The sequence below is a fragment of the Periplaneta americana genome, chromosome 5, assembly GCF_040183065.1.
Source record: "Periplaneta americana isolate PAMFEO1 chromosome 5, P.americana_PAMFEO1_priV1, whole genome shotgun sequence".
NCBI classification, from domain to species: domain Eukaryota; kingdom Metazoa; phylum Arthropoda; class Insecta; order Blattodea; family Blattidae; genus Periplaneta; species Periplaneta americana.
The window spans coordinates 57,041,988-57,064,178 of record NC_091121.1 but is presented as its reverse complement, the minus strand read 5'-3'; the positions used below and the strand labels follow the sequence as shown (position 1 = coordinate 57,064,178).

The window sequence follows — 22,191 nt, the reverse complement described above, 5'->3', positions numbered from 1 at the left end:
TGCCAATTTTCGAACGGCTTCGTACTAAGTGTAACCTGTTTCCAGGCGTACTGTACATGCCGAATATGAAATGTAAGTTGCGCTTCAAGTGAACCCCAAGTTGACATGACACTCACTCATCTTGATCACCTCGTCGCCGCTTCCGTTGACATACAAGGTCAGAATCTTTCCCGACAGAAAATAGTTTCCCACCATGTTGAGCTCCGGGATGGCAATGTTGTACTTCCCAGTTCCTTCCTCCAAGTCAACCCTGAGAACGAAACAGAAACAGCGGCTTAAGAATAAATTGCCTCGTATTTTTTTTATTTAATTTCACCAACATTTGTAATCATCAAATAAATTATGACATTTGCAAATATTGTAATATTTTGGACCGTTAGCTGTGTCAGTATTGCCTAATAAGCTCCTGTTGTACGAATTTCGTAATAATTCTTGCAAAGGTCATTTGCATACATGCGAGCTTGGAAAGATGAAATGTATGGACTGTATTAATCCTTAAGGGCCATATTCATAGACATTTTTAGCGCAGGCTTCCGGTGGATGATCAGCGAACTAACTTGTTTAGTATTCATAAACTAGTGTTAGCGATATGATATGATAGATATGATATGAATCCTGTACAAGTAATCAGTCGATAGCCGGGGCTAGTTTAGCGCGCTCATAGTGCGGGCTAGCGAAATGTCTATGAATAGCACCCTAAAGGTTTATTTTGTAAATAATTAATTAAGCTTAAACCTGCTCCAGATTGTTTGTGAACGAAGATATTTTGATATTGAAATATTTATTTCGTATATTCATATTTTGCTAAAATAAATTTAATATTTTGGCAAAATTTTTTTCATATTATGCCCGTTTCTAATGATATGATATGATATATATGATATGAAATATATGATATGATATGATATGATATGATATGATATGATATGATATGATATGATATGATATGATATGATATGATATGATATGATATGATATGATATGATATGATATGATATGATATATATTTCTTAACAGCACTTCTTTACATGTAATGGTGTACCTCACATTTCTGTATCCGGTGCCACCATTAACATAGTATTACAATTACACATTATTTGCAGTACACGTATACACAAATACTCCCAATTACACTATGTACCTTTTTTGTTACTTGGTCAATCTCCCCTACAGTATTTCTCCTACATTTCAATTGCTATTCTCTATTTGCTCATTAATCCTAATATATCTAATATTGTATACTCCTTTCACACCCCCCTTTTCCTCTAACTACTATTCACTAAAATCTCAATTTCAGTTTTTATCATATTGAATTATTTGTCCAATTTGTTCTTTGACCTTTTATTCATTTACTGTTCCGACGTTCAAATGTTAGTACTAATTTTATGCTGTCACTTGTTCACTTCTCTTAACCCTTTCTTACTATTTTCACTCATTCCTATTTGCGCTCACTTCCACTTTCTATTCTGCTTACACCTAATCCATTGTCACTATTCTCACTTCCTATAAATGCTTATATTTTATTCTGCACATCTGTTTATACACTTTCTCTCTCCCCTATACTTCTCGATCTTTTCCACTTTCACTTTACTTGCACTTTTTGATCACATCCCCAATTTTTTTTACACATATCAAATATCTCTGCTAAATCCTCAACTGTCGCAAGTTCTGACCTTTCATTACTGTTCGTCTCTGTCTTATTTCTGTCTTTGTCTTTCTTTCTATTTATTTCTTCTTCTATTCCTCCTTTATTTCCCCCCCACGCTTTCACTTTCACATACTAGATCTCCACTTACACTTGCACCCTTATTCTTTACAATATTTCCTTCCCTATCACTTCCTGACTCGGTCTCTAATAATGACAAATGAAGTCGTGTTTGAAAACAAATACATAAGGATTCTGAAACAATTTCAAAATAACTATAATGTTCCAGCTATGTGAGAAGTAAGCCTATATATTGCGTCCATTTAAATCAGCCCCGGGCATAGAGGGGAAGGAAAGAGATTCCCACGTCCATTGTCCTTTCCGCTTCACTGCTTTAGAAACGAACGCACAGTAAAGCACTATGCATCAGTGGTGGATTTTAGGCGACTAGCGAGAGCCGAAAGCTATGATGCATGCCTCAGCGATGCTTGCCTTCGGTCCGATACAGAACTGTCTCTGCCGGAGAATATGGAGGGGGGAGTTAAGGGTAGTCTGCACTACCGTACCTCAATTGAGATATTAACGCCCAGGCCTGCTTTAAATGAATCTGCATCTTCTTGTTGAGACTCAAATCATAGCTTTCATTGTACATAATTTTTTTACACTTTCTGTAGGAGAATGAGTTTTGGTTTCCAGCCATGTGTTGGGATTGAATATCTTCTACGTTCTGGAGCAAGCTACGGTATCTATTACCAGGTCTGGAGCTCAAGATCATTATGCCCCGAGTTCCGGTATGGCATAGTTGCGCCCCGAAGAAATCAGGTAGCAGAATGGACATGGTATAGTTGCGCCCCGATGAAGTCAGGTAGCAGAATTGACATGGCATAGTTGCGCCCCGATGGGCATAGTACACACGAAAGTGATTGTCATAAAATAAATAAATTAGGCCTACATAAAAATATTATAGTGGTAGCTGCACTGAAATCAGGTAGCATATGATCAATTTTGCTATTTAAAATAACACTTTTTTTCGATCTCACACAATAAATTAACTACGGTACAGGGTTTGGCAAATCGAAATTTAGAACCATTGTGAATTATTAACTCTTTACCCTTTTCACTAAACTTAACATTCATTTTAAATTAACCTCACTATACGCCACAGACGGTGTGAAAATCATTAATAAAATGTCAAGATTGCTAAGGCCCCATATTCCAACGACTCACTCATTTGAATATGTCAGCTAATAAAGTACTGCCAACTTCATGGTGTTCATTTTAACGCTATCGATAATGAATATTAAATCGAATAAGAAATCAATAAGGTTGGTTGATTACGAGTCTCGAGTTTCCGTAATGTCTTTTTCTCTACCTATTTCATCGGGGCGCAACTATGCCATGTCCCTTTTCTCTACCTGATGGGAACGGGGCGCAACTATGCCCACAAAACAGGGACCCTTCTTTATCTCCTGCATCTTACCTGACCGTGGGGCGCAACCATGCCCTGCCCCCGAGTTCAGCCCAAACAACTGGACATGGAACTCGCCCCAGTTTTTTCTCGTGAGAGCTATTACAGCAAATGAAAGATTTTTAGAAAAACTTTGATAGTGTTCTAAAATCATAGAGCCATAAAATGATTTCCATTTGTCTCTAATAAAAGAAGACATACGAATTCCAAAATAACATCTTAACCAAAGTGTTCCATATTTTCATTTTGTGTAATTCTCCGATAAGCAAGTTGTAATATAATAATAATAAATTGGGCTAACCGTCTATGCTTATCTAATGTTGTATTTGGATTAAACATTAACGTTTTCGGCATTTATGTGCCATTTTCAAATGTATGGAACTTGCCTATTACATGATCAAATAGATACACCTTGTGTGTGATGTACGTTGTATGTACTCTTGATGATCTGCCATCGTTTACAACATATATAAAAATTATACAAATTAAAATTAAAACACTTATTAAATTTAAAATCTATACTAATCTACATCTACAATAAAAGTTCCTTGTTTTATGTAACAATGAGGTTATCTTGGGGTTGTTATCACATGTGGTTCCTATGTTGTTAAAATGTTTTTGAGTTGCACTGTATTGCACGTATTACAATGTTAAAATTCTGTTTGTTATATATTAACACACCAAGGATTCATGTTGTTTCACTTACACAAGTCGAAGCACTGTACTATGATCAAATGTTGCGTAATGTCAGTTACATTGATGTTTGTTGTTGTTTTCCTTCGGTTTGCCAAGGTTAGATGTTACATAAGTGCCGAAAACGTTGATGTTTAATCCAAATACAAACTAGATAAGCATAGACGGTTAGCCCAATTTATTATTATTATATTACAAAGTGTTCCAGGTAACATGAACAACAAATTGAAGAACATTGATATACAGTTCTTCTATCCTATGAAAAACACAGGAGGAATGGGATTGTAGCTGCAGATTGTCGGGTCAAGAAGAAATTAAATCGGAATATTCGAAGAATTAACTAATCTTATGGTTTCCTCTTTAATTTTTTTTCCGAACTTGGTGAGTTTTGCCAAGAAATATTGTTCCCGTGTATGAATTTGTCTTTGTCGTTGTTACTGTTATCATTTACTTAACAATTATTATTATTATTATTATTATTATTATTATTATTATTATTATTATTATTATTATTATTATTATTATTATTAGACAGCGGAAAGAAAGTCAAATAAAAGTCATGTTTATGGTTTACAAGTATTGTATGCATAGACTATGGCATGAGGTGTGCACGCTTCCCAAGAAGGCAGCTACAACACGGTACCGTCCGCAGAGCACCACGCGAACACCGGAAACAAGTGCCATTCTGCGTTCTCAATCAGTCCTCGTCCGTATGTGAACAGAGAACATTGAGATACGTGAACATATTATTCATTTGTGTTCGGTGAAGTGATCATAATGCCGAAGACATGTTAAAAAACATTGGGTGTATTCTTTAGTACAAGAATATGGTGTCCACATTTTTAGTAGTGATAGACTACTGGTGAAACAATTAAATGTGGGTTATGTTTGTGTGCATTAAAAAAAGATAACAAAACAATCGATAGAACATCAATGTAATACACAGAAACACATAAAAAATGTTGCTCTATGTTAGAAGAAAATAAGGGTTCAAGTGCAAATTCCGCCTCAAATATGAAATATGACTTTTGCCCAGGATTTGTGTCGAATGATGATAAGATACAATATTCCATTCAAAACGCTGGACAATCCTCACTTTAAAGGGTTTCTATAATCTTTTCGCTGTAAGAAAAACCCTAATGTAAACAATAGCACGTGACTGAAGTGAGGCTTCATTGGCTGCTGTTTGGCGCCATAGATTCTCAGTACGTGTTCCCGCCTACTGTTGTACATTCTGTTTCATGTTAAACATTTCCAGTTACTTGTCACCTCACTACTATGCATTCGTTTGCTTAGGAAACACATACTTTATGACTGTAATTAAATTATTTTAATCTTAGGTGTAAGATCAATCGCTGCCGGACAAAGATCGTCGGCAGGATTTATAACGAGGCGGTCCACAACAGCGTCAGTTATCCCTTCCAGCTGGAACATGCAGTCTGATTGACTTGCTCTGAATAGATAGCATTGAATCAACTCACATAAATTTTATATGTATATTTAAGACTATTTGTTTTTCTCCGCTTTTGAGAGGGTTTACACTCTTATGATTAATAACCACACACACGAGGATGCAGAAGCCATACTTCAGTACCACGTGCTTACGTGAACAACTACGAGCTCAAGTGACGCCAGCTTGTTACAAGAACAGACTACCTTAGTATTACTGTTGGTATTCATCCGCGTTCATAGTAGGCTATATAACAAAATATAAAAATAGCTTTTCTTTTACATAGCGTTTCACATATGAGTGAAGTTATATGTTTCATCGTATTTAACAACTAGAATTCAATTTTTTATTTTCAAATAATACAAGATTATGGTTTCCAAATACGAACTATGTTTTCCTGCGTCATGTGAGTGTTTCGACTGGGAGCCAATCACGGGTATGACAGCAACGTACTTATGTTTACATTAGGATTTTTGTTACAGCGAAAACAGTATATAAAAGTACACAAAATATCAGGCACCTTCTGAATCATCGATTCGAAAACAGTTCTTACCTGCACGCGCCTCTAGTATGCCTACTGTGGTAACGTAAACAACAACCCTCTGATGAGACAACTACTCGCGTTGTAGTTACCTTCGCATCCGAATGACTTTTTTCCGCGGTCTAATTATTATTATTATTATTATTATTATTATTATTATTATTATTATTATTATTATTATTATTATAGAACGGGTTTTAAATATTTTGAATGACATTATTGTTTATGCAATAACTTTTGAGACATATAAATAACGTTTAATAAGGAAAATACTCTTCGAAGCGAGTGAGAGGCTTATCAAATAGATTAATTTTCTACATTTACTAGAAGAATACATACAGTGGCACTATATCTTGTGTTGTGTAACGAATGAGTCGGTTAGTACCAAACTCGGTCATGCGTTCGATCCCCGCTGTTTTTCAACAACAATTTTTACTTTTAGAGTCTAAATAAAATACTGTAAGATAGAAAGAGAAGTGGAATTACCGACCACGCACACAAGGTCACGAATGTTTTGGGAAGGTGTGACGGGGATTTCCGCCAGCTGTCAACAGCCCAGTTCGGTGCAGTGCTGATGTGTTTGTCGTGTGTTGTGTAGCACAGAAAAATTTTATTGTATAACATTTAGTGAGAAAGAAAGGTTACAAGAAATTGAAGCGACGTTTTAGATAAGAGTATCCGAAAACATAATTCCTCCATAATCGTACGCTTCCAAACTTTCCTTTTTTTTTTTAGTAGGTTATTTTACGACGTTTTATCAACATCTCAGGTTATTTAGCGTCTAAATGAGATGAAGGTAATAATGCTGGTGAAATGAGTCCGGGGTCCAGCATTTTCTCATATCGGGTTGAGGGAAAACCCCGGAAAAAACCTCAATCAGGTAACTTGCCCAAGCCGGCAATCGAACCCGGGCCACCTGGTTTCTCGCCCAGACACGCTAACCGTTACTCCACAGGGTGGACTACAAATTTCTTTATAAGTGGAGATCTACAAGATTTATCTGTAATAAAAAAGGACTGTTGTAAACATAAAACGTACAGACGAAAGGTTAATAATATTCGAGTGTGCTCGGAATTGAGACCCAAAAAATCTTTAAGTTTATCTCAAGAAACCGGGTTATCTTACTGTACTTCCTATTCTGTTCACAGGACTACAAAACTAATAAAATTTGGTAAATAGGCGTAATGTAATGCTTCATTTACTTAGTATTTATTCAATTTGTATATGCCTTTGTTATTCATTAATTTAATTGATTCTTTTATTTATTAATATAATAGAATATTCTATTATAGAGATTAGAGATTTATATAAGGGCATAAAGGAATTCAAAAATGGATATCAGGCAAGGGTAAACGTGATCAAGGATGAGAATGGTGACTTGCTTGCAGATGCTCATTCAATCCTGAACAGATGGAAAAACTATTTTGGACAACTACTAAATATACATAGGCCAAATAGAAATGATCGGGACGAAATTGAAATACAAACTGCTGAGCCATGTATACCCGAACCCACACTTTCTGAAGTCGAAATTGCGATAGATAATCTGAAAAATTATAAGTCTCCAGGTATCGATCAAATTCCAGCAGAATTAATGCAAGAGGGTGGAAGCGCATTATCTAACGAAATTTATAAGCTTATACTTGCTATTTGGGAAAAGGACATTGTATCAGAACAATGGAAGGAGTCCATAATCGTACCTATCTTTAAGAAGGGGGACAAGACTAATGGCCGGTTTCACCAACCTTCGTTATCATTATAACGTCTCGTTAAATAATTTAATGACACGTTAGTCAGTTTTTGTGTTTCACCAAGTATCATTATTGCTAACGCATCTTTAAATTCATCGTTAATTTATTTGGACCTATTCGTCGCGTTAAAACAGTAACGATGCGTTAAGAAGTCAACAACATGGCGGACGTAATTATTCGATGATGAAGTTCTTTATTTAGAACTTCAACATAACGACGAACTTATATGTTGTAATAACACTCGGAATAATCATTTTGAAGATTGTGATAAAGAATTCCACGAAAGCTACACATTAAGGAAATAAGTAGTAAGAATGATTCTAGAAGAAACTGAATACCGGTCTACTGTATAGGTTAGAATACGACAGATAGAAAGCACCCACTTAACGCCTCTTCAACACATTCTTCTCGCTTTAAGATAACATTGCGGGAAGTTTTGAAATGGTAATTGATGATATGAACGGGGTATCAAAAGCTATATTGTCTAGATATGTGAATAAATTATCAGACGTACTATCAACATTACAATAGTCATTATTTCTATAGGCCTAATAAGCTTATAGCTAAATTTTATGTTGTCATAGACAACGTAGATTGTGTACATGTTCCAATCGTATGGTATATCCTGGCAGTAATATAGCCAAAAGAATCTGCAATAGAAGAACATATTTTTCCTTCAATATTCAAACAATTTCATAGGCCTATGTAACGCTCTGTATAGAAAAATTGTGGCTAAACTAGCGCTGAGGTAGTTTCCTTCGTACTCTGCTTATACACCTTGCACATACGAATCTGTGACAGTTTACGTTTGATTAGTTTAGGTTTTTGTTATGCCTTCATATACGATCAAATGCATTACCACAAAAAAATCCCTTTTAAATTCAACGATTTTCACTTCTGAAACCAGCAGAACTACCTCAGCGCTAGTTTATTGAAATTGTAATAGGTTAGAATACGACAGATAGGAATCACTCACTTAACGCCTCTCCAACAGATTCTTCTCGGTTTAAGATAATGTTACGGTCTAGACGGATAGCACAACATTCCAAAGGAGGATGCCTTTTAAATGAAAAGGGTGCAAAGAGATTTTCTTTTAGAAGAAAATGGATACCCCTAAAAATCCAATTTAATGACACCTCTCCTGAATATTGCCACACAAGCATGGCAGAATTGTTACAGGGTACTAATAAATTTGTATGAAATACAGTTGAAAAGTAGTATGCAATTTATGGTAGAGACGATTTCCCGTCCTAAATTTAGGCCTAAAATAACTGCTTAGAATGCTTTGTATATAATTAAGTGTAGCATCAATTTTGAAGCTGTCGACCTTATAGTCCGCTAAATTTTCTTAGATTTCCTTTAGAAGTTACAATTTAACTGCTCTACATTCCTATTATTTACATTTAGAAGCAGCTGTCTTTTTTTTTTAATTGCGGTATGACAACATACTGTATTTAGGAAGATGTTCTTAAAATTACTGCCTCTTACCCGTTTGCCTATGATTGTTTCCTCATGCCAAACAAAGTCAGCCATGATTATATGTAACCAATGAAATTCGCGATTTCGAAGCCATGGTCGTATGAAAAACAAAACATGCAAGATACAAGTACAAAATCCCCTCGTTAGTAAACGCCTGTTAATTTTAAAAATACGAGGCTTGGTGAAACAGTCAACTTTTAAAGGTCCCGTTAAAATTAAACAATCCATTTGTTGACAAGTCGTTTGTGCTGATTTAAAGAAGCTTGGTGAAACCGGCCATGACTAACTGTAGTAACTTTCGAGGAATATCACTTTTGTTGACGGCGAACAAAATTTTGTCCAATAGCCTATTCTTTTGAGAAGATTAACTCCATATGTAGATGAAATTATTAGGGATCATCAGTGTGGTTTTAGGCGTAATAGATCAACTAGGCCTATTGACTAGATATTTTGTATTCGACAGATAATGGAGAAAAAAAGTGGGAGTATAAGGGTACACTCCACCAGTTATTCATAGATTTGAAAAAAGCATATGACTCGGTTAAGAGAGAAGTTTTACATGATATTCTTATTGAATTTGGTATTCCTAAGAAACTAGTTCGATTAATTAAAATGGTCTCGGTGAAACGTACAGCAGAGTCCGTATAGGTCAGTTTCTGTCAGATGCGTTTCCAATTCACTGTGGGCTAAAGCAAGGAGATGCACTATCACCTTTACTTTTTAACTTTGCTCTAGGGTATGCCATTAGGAAAGTCCAGGATAACAGAGAGGGTTTGGAATTGAACGGGTTACATCAGCTGCTTGTCTATGCGGATGACGTAAATATGTTAGGAGAAAATCCCCAAACGATTAGGGAAAACACGGGAATTTTACTGGAAGCAATTAAAGAGATAGGTTTGGAAGTAAATCCCGAAAAGACAAAGTATATGATTATGTCTCGTGACGAGAATATTGTACGAAATGGAAATATAAAAATTGGAAATTTATCTTTTGAAAAGGTGGAGAAGTTCAAATATCTTGGAGCAACAGTACCAAATATAAATGATACTTGGGAGGAAATTAAACACATAAATATGGGAAATACTTGTTATTATTCGATTGAGAAGCTTTTATCATCCAGTCTTCTGTCAAAAAATGTAAAAGTTAGAATTTATGAAACAGTTATATTACCGGTTGTTCCTTACGGTTGTGAAACTTGGACTCTCACTTTGAGAGAGGAACATAGGTTAAGGGTGTTTGAGAATAAGGTGCTTAGGAAAATATTTGGGACTAAGAGGGATGAAGTTACAGGAGAATGGAGAAAGTTACACAACGCAGAACTTCACGCATTGTATTCTTCACCTGACATAATTAGGAACATTAAATCCAGACGTTTGAGATGGGTAGGGCATGTAGCTCGTATGGGCGAATCCAGAAATGCATATAGAGTGTTAGTTGGGAGGCCGGAGGGAAAAAGACCTTTGGGGAAGCCGAGATGTAGACGGGAGGATAATATTAAAATGGATTTAAGGGATGGAGACTGGATTGGTCTTGCACAGGATAGGGACCGATGGCGGGCTTATGTGGGGCGGCAATGAACCTTCAGATTCCTTAAAAGCCATTTGTAAGTAGCCAAAGTATAAATATTATTATTGTTGTTGTTATTATTATTATTATTATTATTATTATTATTATTATTATTATTATTATTATTATAAGCTCTAATAGTAATAATAATAATAATAATGATAATGATAATAATAATAATAATAATAATAATAATAATAATAATAATAATAATCTATACTAATAATAAATCTGTAGCCGAAATTTTTCTGGTAATTTTCGATTTTCCAAAAATAATTGGTCCTAACATATATAATTAACCACCCTGAAACCGAAAATCGCTTGTTTGAAATTTTTGTTTGTATGTCTGTCTGTCTGTCTGTCTGTCTGTATGTATGTTTGTTACCTTTTACGCGATAATGGCTGAACGGATTTCGATGAAAATTGGAATATAAATTAAGTTCGTTGTAACTTAGATTATAGGCTATATGGCATTCAAAATACATTATTTAAAAGGGAGGTTATAAGGGGGCATGAATTAAATAAATCGAAATATCTCGCTTATTATTGATTTTTATGAAAAATATTACATAACAAAAATTTCTTTGAAAATAATCTCCGATAAGTTTTATTCTTTGAAAAATTTTGATAGGACTGATATTTAATGAGATAAATGAGTTTAAAAATTAAAATAACTGCCATCTAAGGCCGTGTAATGAAATAAACAAATGACTTCGTCTATAAGGGGTCTTGGTCAACAATAATCGATAGCTATGAATCATAGACTACAGAAAATGTTTTTGTGTTTGTATGAAGCAATATCAGAAGCTAAATTAACCGATTTGTATAATTAATTATTATTTCACCATTGGAAAGCATAGTTTCTCAGTTTGGACATAATGCTATGATGTTATTACAGTAACTTCTGAGTGAATTGAGGACAGGTAAGATTAAAATAGCTTCTTATGCACAGAAAACTTGATAGGCTATTCTGTGTACTCGTTTCCTGTATTTCTTAAAATAATGTTTATCTCAGAGAATTAACGAACAACGAGAGTGTATTGATTTAGTATGCAGTAATAATATGTTAGCTTAGCATTTCATTATTTTATAATCCAAATTTTAACTACGCTCAATTGAATCGAGTTAAAATACATATGCATTAAATGCAATGCAAAAAATTTGGGTAATGAGCCAATCAGATTATGTTGCCCTGTTGTAAAATAAAATTTGTTCCTCCTGAGATTCAAGAGCCCCCATAACAAATTGAAAACTTACTTATCGGGGTACATCCGTTATCAACACACTTTTTATATAATATAATATAATATAATATAATATAATATAATATAATATAATATAATATAATATAATATAATATAATATAATATATGTTATTTAAGTTATTTGAAGGTTTCAGAACCATAGTGGGCCAAGCGCCATTTACTGAATACGTAGAAAACAAGGGTTAAAATTAAGTTATTACCATAATTCAATGGAAACATATAACAAGTAAAATAAAGTATACACATTAAATGTAAATGATGTCACTGTTCATCGAACTATGGATGCATGTAATAAAAATTAAGAAACATGTTAAAGGAATTGTCATTGCACCAAATGAGTGCTCTCTGGACCAAAATTATTATTTAAATACAATTTAAATTAAGTAACATATTAAACGATTTATCCTTCTATCAAACACGAGTATTCCCTGGATCAAATGTTCTATTTTAACTATGTAATTACTTTATATTTATTTCTAACGGGTACAGCGGAGCGCACAGGTACGGCTAGTAATAATAGTAATAATAATAATAATAATAATAATTATTATTATTATTATTATTATTATCTAATAAAGGTAAAAAGCAATTAGGCCTAATTAAATTTGCCGAATTTTAGTGGATTTTGAACATATGCTCTGAATTACATTGTAGGCCTATATGACTCGTACTCACTTTGCTGACGTCACTCTACCATGGCCAATTCCAGTGATGGTGACGTTCGTATTCTCGATAGCGAATCCGAACACCTGAGTCCCTTGTTCAATCAGCAGCTTGTCCACATGGAAGGGATCCATGGGAGGCAGACCGTATCTTTCATTTCCTGTAATAATAACGCGCCATACATCATAGCTGTGTCCTAAAATATGCTGTTTAACTACTATGAAAACAAAAAATAATCAGTGGCATGTTTCAAAATAAAACAAAAAATTAATTGAAGAAATTGTAGTATTTATTTCACACACCTGTCATTAAAAATATAAAGTTAATAAATGTTCTATATTATATTAAATGGGGAATCAATCGTCTTTATATATATATATATATATATATAATTCGATGAATGAAAGTCACACAACGTGCTGAAAGAAATATTGTTATCAATTTCAGATAAACATCCATTTTCAACACTTACCCTTGATGAAGTGCGGGTAATTGTACTGGATGGCGCTCAGTACGCACTCCGTCCATGCAGGGTCGGGCTGCCTTTTGCAAGGCTTAACGAAAGGCACTGCAACAAAAATCCTACGATATTTTCATCATGTTTCTCAAATACGTTTTCTTTTACTTCTTCAACTCTTCAACCTTGATGCACATGTCCGCAACAATTAAGATTGCAATTCTGTGTCACTTTTTCACCAATCATCACACATTCCGAATGTGATAACTGACAATATAAAATTCCCTTCTTTTTTGTTCTAAGTGGCACACAGAGTTCTACCACAGTCTAGTATATACAGTCACGAAGCTTGAGTTGTGAGGGTGCTAGGAACAATAGACTGTGCCGGTACTATTTCGCATTGTCTGTAATGAGGCGATATTAGCGATCCTAGTTGCTCACTATCTATGGATGCATATTTACTACGTATTGAGCATGCATTCTACCTCAGTCTGTTGTGAGCTAATGAAATGATTATTCATTCCTGCTTATACAAATCTGGCTTTCAGGTAGTAGCTCCCTGTAAAGCAGGTTTGAACAATTTTTCCTTGAAATTATTCAAACCTGTTTTACAGGGAGCTACTACCTGAAAGCCAGATTTGTATAATACATTCGTTACTGGAGGTACGTTAACAGGAAGCCACAATTTAAAGTCACACAGTATTTGTGTGCACTCACAGTTGAGTTCTGGCGTCTTGTCAGCTCATGTGAGTTGTGTGGATATAAAAGGAAAAATTGTGACGGTGTCGTGTATAGTTCCTTGGGTAGCTCAGTCGATAGTGCGTTCGCGCGTTAAGCGAAGGGTCCCGGGATCGATACCCGGCACCGGAAAAATTTTTCCTTGAAATTATTCAAATTATTCAAATTATTCATTCCTGCTTAATTTAGTGCAATCTATTATGTTTTTCTTTTCTAATTTTTTGAGAACACTAAAGGATTTACTCATTCGTGCGTAGTGTAGTGCAAGCTATTGGCTTTTTTTAATTGTTTGAGAACACTGAAGGGATTACTAATTCGCGCGTAGTGTAGAGCTAGCTATTGCATTTTTATATTTGGGAATACTCATTCGTGCATAGTGTAGTGCAGCGGTCATCAGCATACTGCACTCTCGGGCTAGCGTCTCTTACCCGCAGTCCTCTTACAGCACCAGCGTGCACTCGTGGCTGCTGGCGGGTATGCTGTCTCCCTATACCTTTTGCACAACTGAGCATATTTTGTTGCACTCCTTGCACTCTACCCATTTCAGCGAGTGCTGACGACCATTGGTGTACTGCAAGCTAATGTGTTTTTTTCTACAATTTCTTAAGCCTATTACGTCGCTGCCTCTATTCAACGTCACAGTTTGCGATGGGGGGAAAAGATATAGCAAAAGATTGTACCCTATTAATCTGTTAGAAAAAGTATGTCTAAACTCTAAGCTTACATTCAAGCAAGTAATAACCAGAACATTGGAATGAAGGCAACCAGATATCTTTTGTTCTGCTTTTTAGTACTCTGACGCCCACGACCAAGATGAACCATTTCAAACTCAACTGTCACTAACCGGCAAACATATAATAAAACATAGTAATTGTTTGAGAAAACTGAAGGGATTAGTTGTTCGTGCGTAGAGTAGTGCAAGCTATTATCTTTTTTTTTTCTGATTTAAAGTGGTGTATAGCATATTTCAACCAGTTTTTGTAGTTATACATTACTCAAAAAGTGCAAGAACACATCCACAACTCATTTCGTTTATTTCGCTAGTAAATTTTACTTGAAGCAAGTAAAGCGATAGATTTGGAAGTAAATCCCGAAAAGACAAATTAGGCCTATATAATTATGTCTCGTGACCAGAATATTGTACGAAATGGAAATATAAAAATTAGAATTTTTTCCTTCGAAGAGGTGGAAAAATTCTAATATCTTGGAGCAACAGTAACAAATATAAATGACACTCGGGAGGAAATTAAACGCAGAATAACTATGGGAAATGCCTGTTATTATTCGGTTGAAAAAGTTTGTCATTGAGAATAAGGTGCTTAGTAAAATATTTGGGGCTAAGATGGATAAAGTTACAGGAGAATGGAAAAAGTTACACAACGCAGAAGAGGCCGGAGGGAAAAAGACCTTTGGGAAGGCCGAGACGTAGATGGGAGAATAATATTAAAATGGATTTGAGAGAGGTGAGATATGATGATATAGACTGGATTAATCTTGCAGAGGATAGGGACCGATGGTGGGCTTATGTGAGGGCGGCAATGAACCTCCGGGTTCTTTAAAAGCTATAAATAAGTAAGTAAGAGATTAGCCGAGTATTTCAGAACAATCTTCTGACATGTGAAAACAGTATTGAAACATGAGGAGAACACCTCTTGTGACACAGATAAGATGTACTTATATTCATGTTTAGTTGTTTGTAAACATTTTCCTCGCTAAGCAATTTTAGAGTTTAGACTATGTTACTACCGTAGAAGTGCAATCAATTTCGCGGTAACTGTGCAGAAAATGCCACTGAGCCTGCGGTGTGAGGAAAGCGTCTTATATATGGAGGACCGTGTATAAGTACCCATATTAAATTTTTAGGAAAGTTTACCAAACCAAACTTTAAATTAATGTATCTAACAACTTTTGTATCGAACTAGTATGGTTCTTTGTTGTGAAGGTATGAAATTTTATTCATTTGGATTTGAAGAAGAAATCCACATTGAAGTGAGGTCTCCATGTAATCATATTCTAGTTAATGATATCTTGTTAACGTGCAATAAGTTACCGTCATATTTTATTAATTGAAGACATCCCTGGAATAAGGAAGTAATCAACGAAGCTATAATTCATGTTACAGGAGAAAGGAAAATAATTTCAGGAGCATATTTTGTTAGGCCTATACAGGGTGTTTCAGAAATACTTTGACAAACCTTGGGTGCATGTTCCTCACACCAAAGCAAGGAAAAAAGTTCATATAAACATATGTCCAAAAATCCTTAGTTTTTAAATTATTAATGAAAGAACATAATGAAACATCTGTTAGATATTGTCAGCTTGGTAGCAAGTGTTGCAACGTTAATCAGTTTAGTAACTCATAAAAATGTTCAAAATGTTCTCCTCTTGCTTCCACACACGAATGCACTCGTAGAATCATGGACTGTCGCACCCTTTCAAATATTCCCACACGGTGTCGAATGGTTTCACACGTTGATGAAGTGTCTCTGCATTAGGAATACCTGCTGCATAAACCAATTGTTTTAGATGGGTCCACAGATGAAAATCCATAGGATTGAGGCCGGGGGAACGTGCAGGCCATGGAATTGTTGATATGCATTATTAATTGTTTCATTTGTTCTTTCATTAATAACTAAAAATTTAAGGATTTTCGGACATGTTTATATAAACTTTTTTCTTGTTTTGGTATGAGGAACATGCCCCCAAAATTTGTCAAACTATTTCTGAAACACCCTAAATTTGCTAACACAAACTTTTGATTAATCAAGGATACGAGTTTATTCAGCTATTGGATGCATTCATTTATTGTTATAAATAAATGCTTCAAAATTACTTTTCTACCTGAATCATATTTCAGTAATTTTATGTTACATCTTTTTTCCGGAGAGATCTTCACTTAAACGAGAATAACCAGTTTCTACAGATGAGGCTCCTTGAATATACTCCAAGACTTTTATATGCACAAATCAAATTTGAAGCATGAAAAAATGAAGCATTGCAAAGCGCATAAACGCTGTAAATAGTGATACGCTAACCTTCGCTCTTTTCAAATACTCCTTCTCTCTACCTTCCTACTAACTTATCTTTGTATTTTAAAATGTTGTCGCTAATATTTACAGGGACATTTTATTTTTACTTCAACTTTTATTGTAGCTGAGTTTTTGAATGTACTTCATTCCCACCCCTTCTACTAACGAAGTTCCATCTGTCTTCCACACAGAGCCAAGGCCGCAGTACTGAGTTAGTGATTATAGTACGTTTCAGAAATATGTTCGCATTTTCTAGTGACGAAAACTTCCAATATTAAATCATATTTTCGCACAGGTACTGTCGTCCGTTTGCCTATGTCGCATCCCGATTTCCCCCACCTGCTTCTGCTCGCTCCACTGTAAAGACTATTGGCTGGCTTTCTTAGCTCTTTTCTGAAAACATTAATTTCTGTTAGGAATTAATTGGACGTCTACGTAATATTATGCAACTGTTTAAAATAACTTAAATAAAAGAGCCTCGTTAAGTAATTAACTATCACGTGATTCCGCCCCTTTCTACGATCCTGCGACATAACCACTTGGACGGACAGTAGATAGCATGTCTGAGTAATGTTATCTGTGCGGGTCGGGCAGAAGTGAAGACTGAATTTACAGTACGTAAGGTACTCTTTTACAGAGTAGGTACAGAATTATTTCAACATGAGTTACTAAGTATGAAGGACGAAACTGGTAATTGGAATTAGATGCAATAGTCTATAGTGCGATATTAGGCACAAAAGTAGTGAAGCTTGTATCGAAATGAACGGCCAGCATTTTCAAAAATGTGTTTAAATATCCATATTGTGATTATTTTTCATTTTAACTTCATTCTCTATATCGTACGCTAATGTGCTGTAGACAGTATAATATACACTGCATTAGGAATACGTTCGCATGGATAACTCAGTTCGTGAGTAAAATCACTTATGTATTGTTAATACTGTATTTTGATTAACAAAACCTAATGAAAATCATCACACTCAAAATCGCGATATTTCCTATTTTACGTAAATGGATGAACTACTTTTCTTCCTCCTGTACTTAGTAAAGTGATTTGTTTGTATTTTACGCCAGTATCATCGAACTCCAGTCGTGGAAGGAGGTAGCAAACGGTGTTTCCGGGTCTCATTCATTAATCCAAAGGTATAGCCAGGTTAATATTAAAAATGTTAGTAAAAATAAAATGATGCCCCTGTACTTACGTAGGTCTTCCATGCTGATCACAACATGTATTACTGTTGCCCACAGAATTACTCGGAACATCGCTGATATTAACAGTGCTGTCTTCACCGTCCAACCGACAGAATATTTCAGTGATGCTGACCTACATAAATACGTCTTTATATCGGATTCTTTAGCCTGTTCGAGTGAGAACCTGCTCTGGCCCGTAATTACACATTACAGGATATACCAGTACTTAGTCTGTTTACATGGTGTGTTGTTGAAGAACCAAAGTTGAAGTTATCCAGTTTGACCCAGTTTGTAAATTTTGGTGGATGAACTTCACGTTCAGTTATTAAAGTATTTTCATCGAAAGCTCAGTAATTGTATGTGTTTTTAGGGTTTCACGGTGAATGTGATTAAAAACAGACTCATGGGTATTCCACCGTGTCCGGGAACTTAACGTTTCCAATCGATGTTTCGGAAGTACTGTACAGACACGGACTTAAAATTTGGAGCGAGTCTTGATGGGAGTCCATCTGTATGTAGGCAACAATTTCACACAACTGTTTACAAATAGCATATATATAGGGACATCATTTTAGTTTTACTAACTTTTTAATATTAACCTGGCTATATCTTTGAATTAAAGGTCTAGAACCGGAAACACCGCTTGCTCCCCCTTCCAAGACTGGAGTTCGATGATACTGGCGTAAAATACAAATCACTTTACTAGGTATAGGAGGGAAGAAAAGTAGTTCATCCATTTATGTAAACTAGGAAATATCGCAATTTTGAGTTTGATAATTTTCATTAGGCTTTTGTTTAACCAAAATACAGTACTGTATTAACAATAAGTGTTTTTACTCACGAATTGAGCTCTCCATTCGGACGTATTAATTATGCAGTGTATATCGTACTGTTACAGCACATTAGCGTATAATATATAGAATGAAGTTAAATTGAAAAATAATCATAATATGGATACTTAAACACATTTTTAAAATGCTGGCCGTTCATTTCGATACAAGCTTCAGTTATTTTGTGCATATTATCGTACTATGGACTATTGTACCTAATTTCAATTACCAGTTTCGTCCTTCGTACTAGTAACTCATGTTGAAATAATTCTGTAACTACTCTATAAAAGAGTACCTTACGCACTGTAAATTCAATCTTCACTTCTGCTCGATCCGAAAAGATAAAATTACTCAGACGTGTTATCTACTGTCCGTCCAAATGGTTTTGTGACAGGGTCGTAGGAAGGGGGGAACTCACGTGATAGTTAATTACTTAACGAGACTCTTTTATTTAAGTTATTTTAAACAGTTGTATAATATTGCGTAGACGTCCAATTCTTAACAGAAATTATTATTTTCAGAAAAGAGCTAAGACAGCCCAGCCACTAGTCTTTACAGAGGGGCGAACAGAAGCGAGTGGGGGAAACCGGGATGAAACGTAGGCAAACAGCCGACAGTACCTGTGCGAAAATATGATTCAATATTGAAAGCTCTTTAGCCACTTCAAAACGCGAACATATTTCTGGAACGTACTATGCTCACTAACTCAGTACTGCTTACTATGACCGCATACCCGGCCTTGGTTCTCTGTGGAGGAAGTGTGGAAGTTTACTAGTAGAGGGGGTGGGAGTGAAGTACATTAAGAAATTCAAGTACAATAAAAATTGAAGTAAAAATAAAATTATGTCTCTGTACATGGGCATTTTACTGTTGTAAGCGAAACATATAATAAGGGAGCTCGAAATTTTATTTTATTATCTGTACATGGCTAAAATTCACAAAATCGGACAAAATGAGCTACCAATACGTTTCACAGATATATTGAATTATATATATTTATTAAGTTTACTTTTTCTGTACATTATTGTTAATGTGTAGATCAGTGTTACGTAACTGGCCACGTTTATTTAAAAGAGAATTTTATATTATTCTACAATTTAAATAATAATGTCCACAAAAATGTCAGTTTTGTGACGTCTTAGATCTGACAAAACCAATTTTCAATTTTTTATCCCTTAAATCTCATGCTGATTACTGTGTTTAAGATTCACATTCTACACGACACATTTTAATAATAATAATTATTATTATTATTATTATTATTATTATTATTATTATTATTATTTATTTATTTATTTATTTATTTATTTAATCTGGCAGAGCTAAGGCCAGTAGGCCTTCTCTTCCGCCCAGCCAGACACTAATTCTAATTGAATACAATTGCTTACATAGTTATTACATTAATATCTAGACCATAAAACAACATGAAAGTAAATAACGAAAGTTGGATAAGTAATGTTAGTGTGACAATAATAAAGATTGGTAATAAATAGTGATAATAATAATAATAATAATAATAATAATAATAATAATAATAATAGTAATAATAATAATAATAATAACAGTAGTAATAATAATAATAGTGAGATAATTTAAATATTTATACTGTGATATATACATTAAACATTGAGAAACCTGAAACAGCTATTATTGTTAACAAGAATTGTTAGAAAAATATTTCGTTAGTCTATTCTTAAATTGGTTTGATGTCTGACAGTCCCTGACATTACTCGGTAGGGAATTCCAAAGCCGAGGAACAGCCACAGTGAAAGAAGATGAATATGAGGATGTTCGGTGGGAGGGAATGGATAATATTGAGGAGTGTTGTGATCGTGTGTCTAGCTTGTGATGGGTGGTTAAATTTTTAAAACGAGACGCAAGCTAGATAGGAGTGGAGAAATGCAATATGTGAAAGAGAAGGGAAAGACAGTGGATTTTCCTACGATCTTCTAGACGGAGCCAGGACAACATTTCGAGGGATGGTGTTACGTGATCAGCCCGGCGAATATTGCAGACGAAACGGACGCACATAGCCTATTATGAACACGTTGTAGCCTCTGCGCCGAAGTAACGCTTAGGTGAGTAAGCAGAATATCACAGTAATCGAAGTGGGGCATCACGAGTGTTTGCACTAACATTTTTTTTTTCATGGAAAAGGGTAGAAAATTCTTCAATCGCCTAAACGAGTTGGTTAATGAGAATACTTTTTTGCAGTTTTCTGCGACTTGAATGTTCCAGTTTAAGCTTTTTACCCAGATTCTTTACTGATTCACTGAACGGAATTTCGGTGCCGTATGTTTTAATCGAGGACAAATTTGGTATGGCAATAGTGCTTAACAAACGTGAACGGCCCACAATGATTGACATATTTTACAGAATTTAATTATCTCAGAACTCACTGGTAATAAAGGCACTCACCGGAAAACAGTTACATATGTTTTTCTTTCTCTAATATAAAAATTACAAATCACCGGGGGCGGCTTTCGAAGGGGGGCTGCGGAGCTGCAGCACCCCTAGATATTTGTGATTCTTGTCTCGTTATATGTTGTAAAATACATTTATTATACAGTCTCTATTTAGCGGCTCGAATTTTTGAAAAACAAATTCGCTCTCATTGACATGCATGCAGTCGTTAGTGAAGTCACTTCCTCCCCTAGTGCTGTCAGAGCGAAACCAGAGACAAGGACTATAGGGTGAAGCCACTTCCCCCCCTGGAGCTGCCGGTCTCGTCCCGGAAGCTTTGCGCGTTAGTTTTACCCCTCCCCCTGCTAGCCCCTTGCCTTGAACTCAGAGTTTTCAGGCGCTGCAAAATTTGCAGCAGTTTGTCAGTAGCGCGCAGTTTTAAATACATTTTCTTTAACAAGTGCGACAATATTTAATTCTGTACAATATTTACAGTCTGTTCAGTTCAGTACCTTAACAATTCAGGAGAAATGTGAAATTAAGTGCCCATCAGTTGAATCTCATAATGAAAAGAGCCGCTAAGCAAAATAGTCTACAAAGCTCGAATATTTTTTGCTAATGTATCCTGTATCCCTGCTTTCTTCTCTCGATCTCCACACAGTCTATATTAAATTAATGTGTCTGAAAGACAATTCCATCACCTGGGGTAGCAAGATGGAGTTTTAAATAAGAACAGTAAATGTCGTTCATGAGAAGAAGGAGTCATTGCTAGAATGTTTTCAAACCATAATGGAATCTGAAACATCTAACAACATCACAAGCGCCCTGGTACGTACTCTTGAAGATCCTGAATTCAATTTCTGGCTCAGTTTTTTTCATTTATTGAAGTATCATGTAGATAGGCTATATTATACAACCAACTACAACATCGCCAGTTAGATATTTCTAAGGTTCAAATCTGCATATAAAAAATTAAATTATGGTTTATTTAATAACACTATCAACTGCAGAGGTTATATCAG

The 22,191-nt window shown here is 35.1% G+C and overlaps 1 protein-coding gene across 1 annotated transcript in view; it reads right to left on the bottom strand.

Moving 5' to 3' along the window:
- The window catches only part of LOC138700485 (protein takeout-like), a 29,519-nt gene extending 11,476 nt beyond the window's left edge, over positions 1-18,043 (bottom strand). The window contains exons 1-4 of the mRNA XM_069827091.1: positions 17,948-18,043; positions 12,994-13,089; positions 12,534-12,681; positions 117-250 (exon numbers count right to left, since the gene is read on the bottom strand). Coding sequence (XP_069683192.1) covers positions 117-250; positions 12,534-12,681; positions 12,994-13,089; positions 17,948-18,008 — 439 coding nt within the window. The 5' untranslated portion in view covers positions 18,009-18,043. The remainder of the gene's footprint in view (positions 1-116; positions 251-12,533; positions 12,682-12,993; positions 13,090-17,947) is intronic.
- Between the last annotated feature and the right edge of the window lie 4,148 nt (positions 18,044-22,191).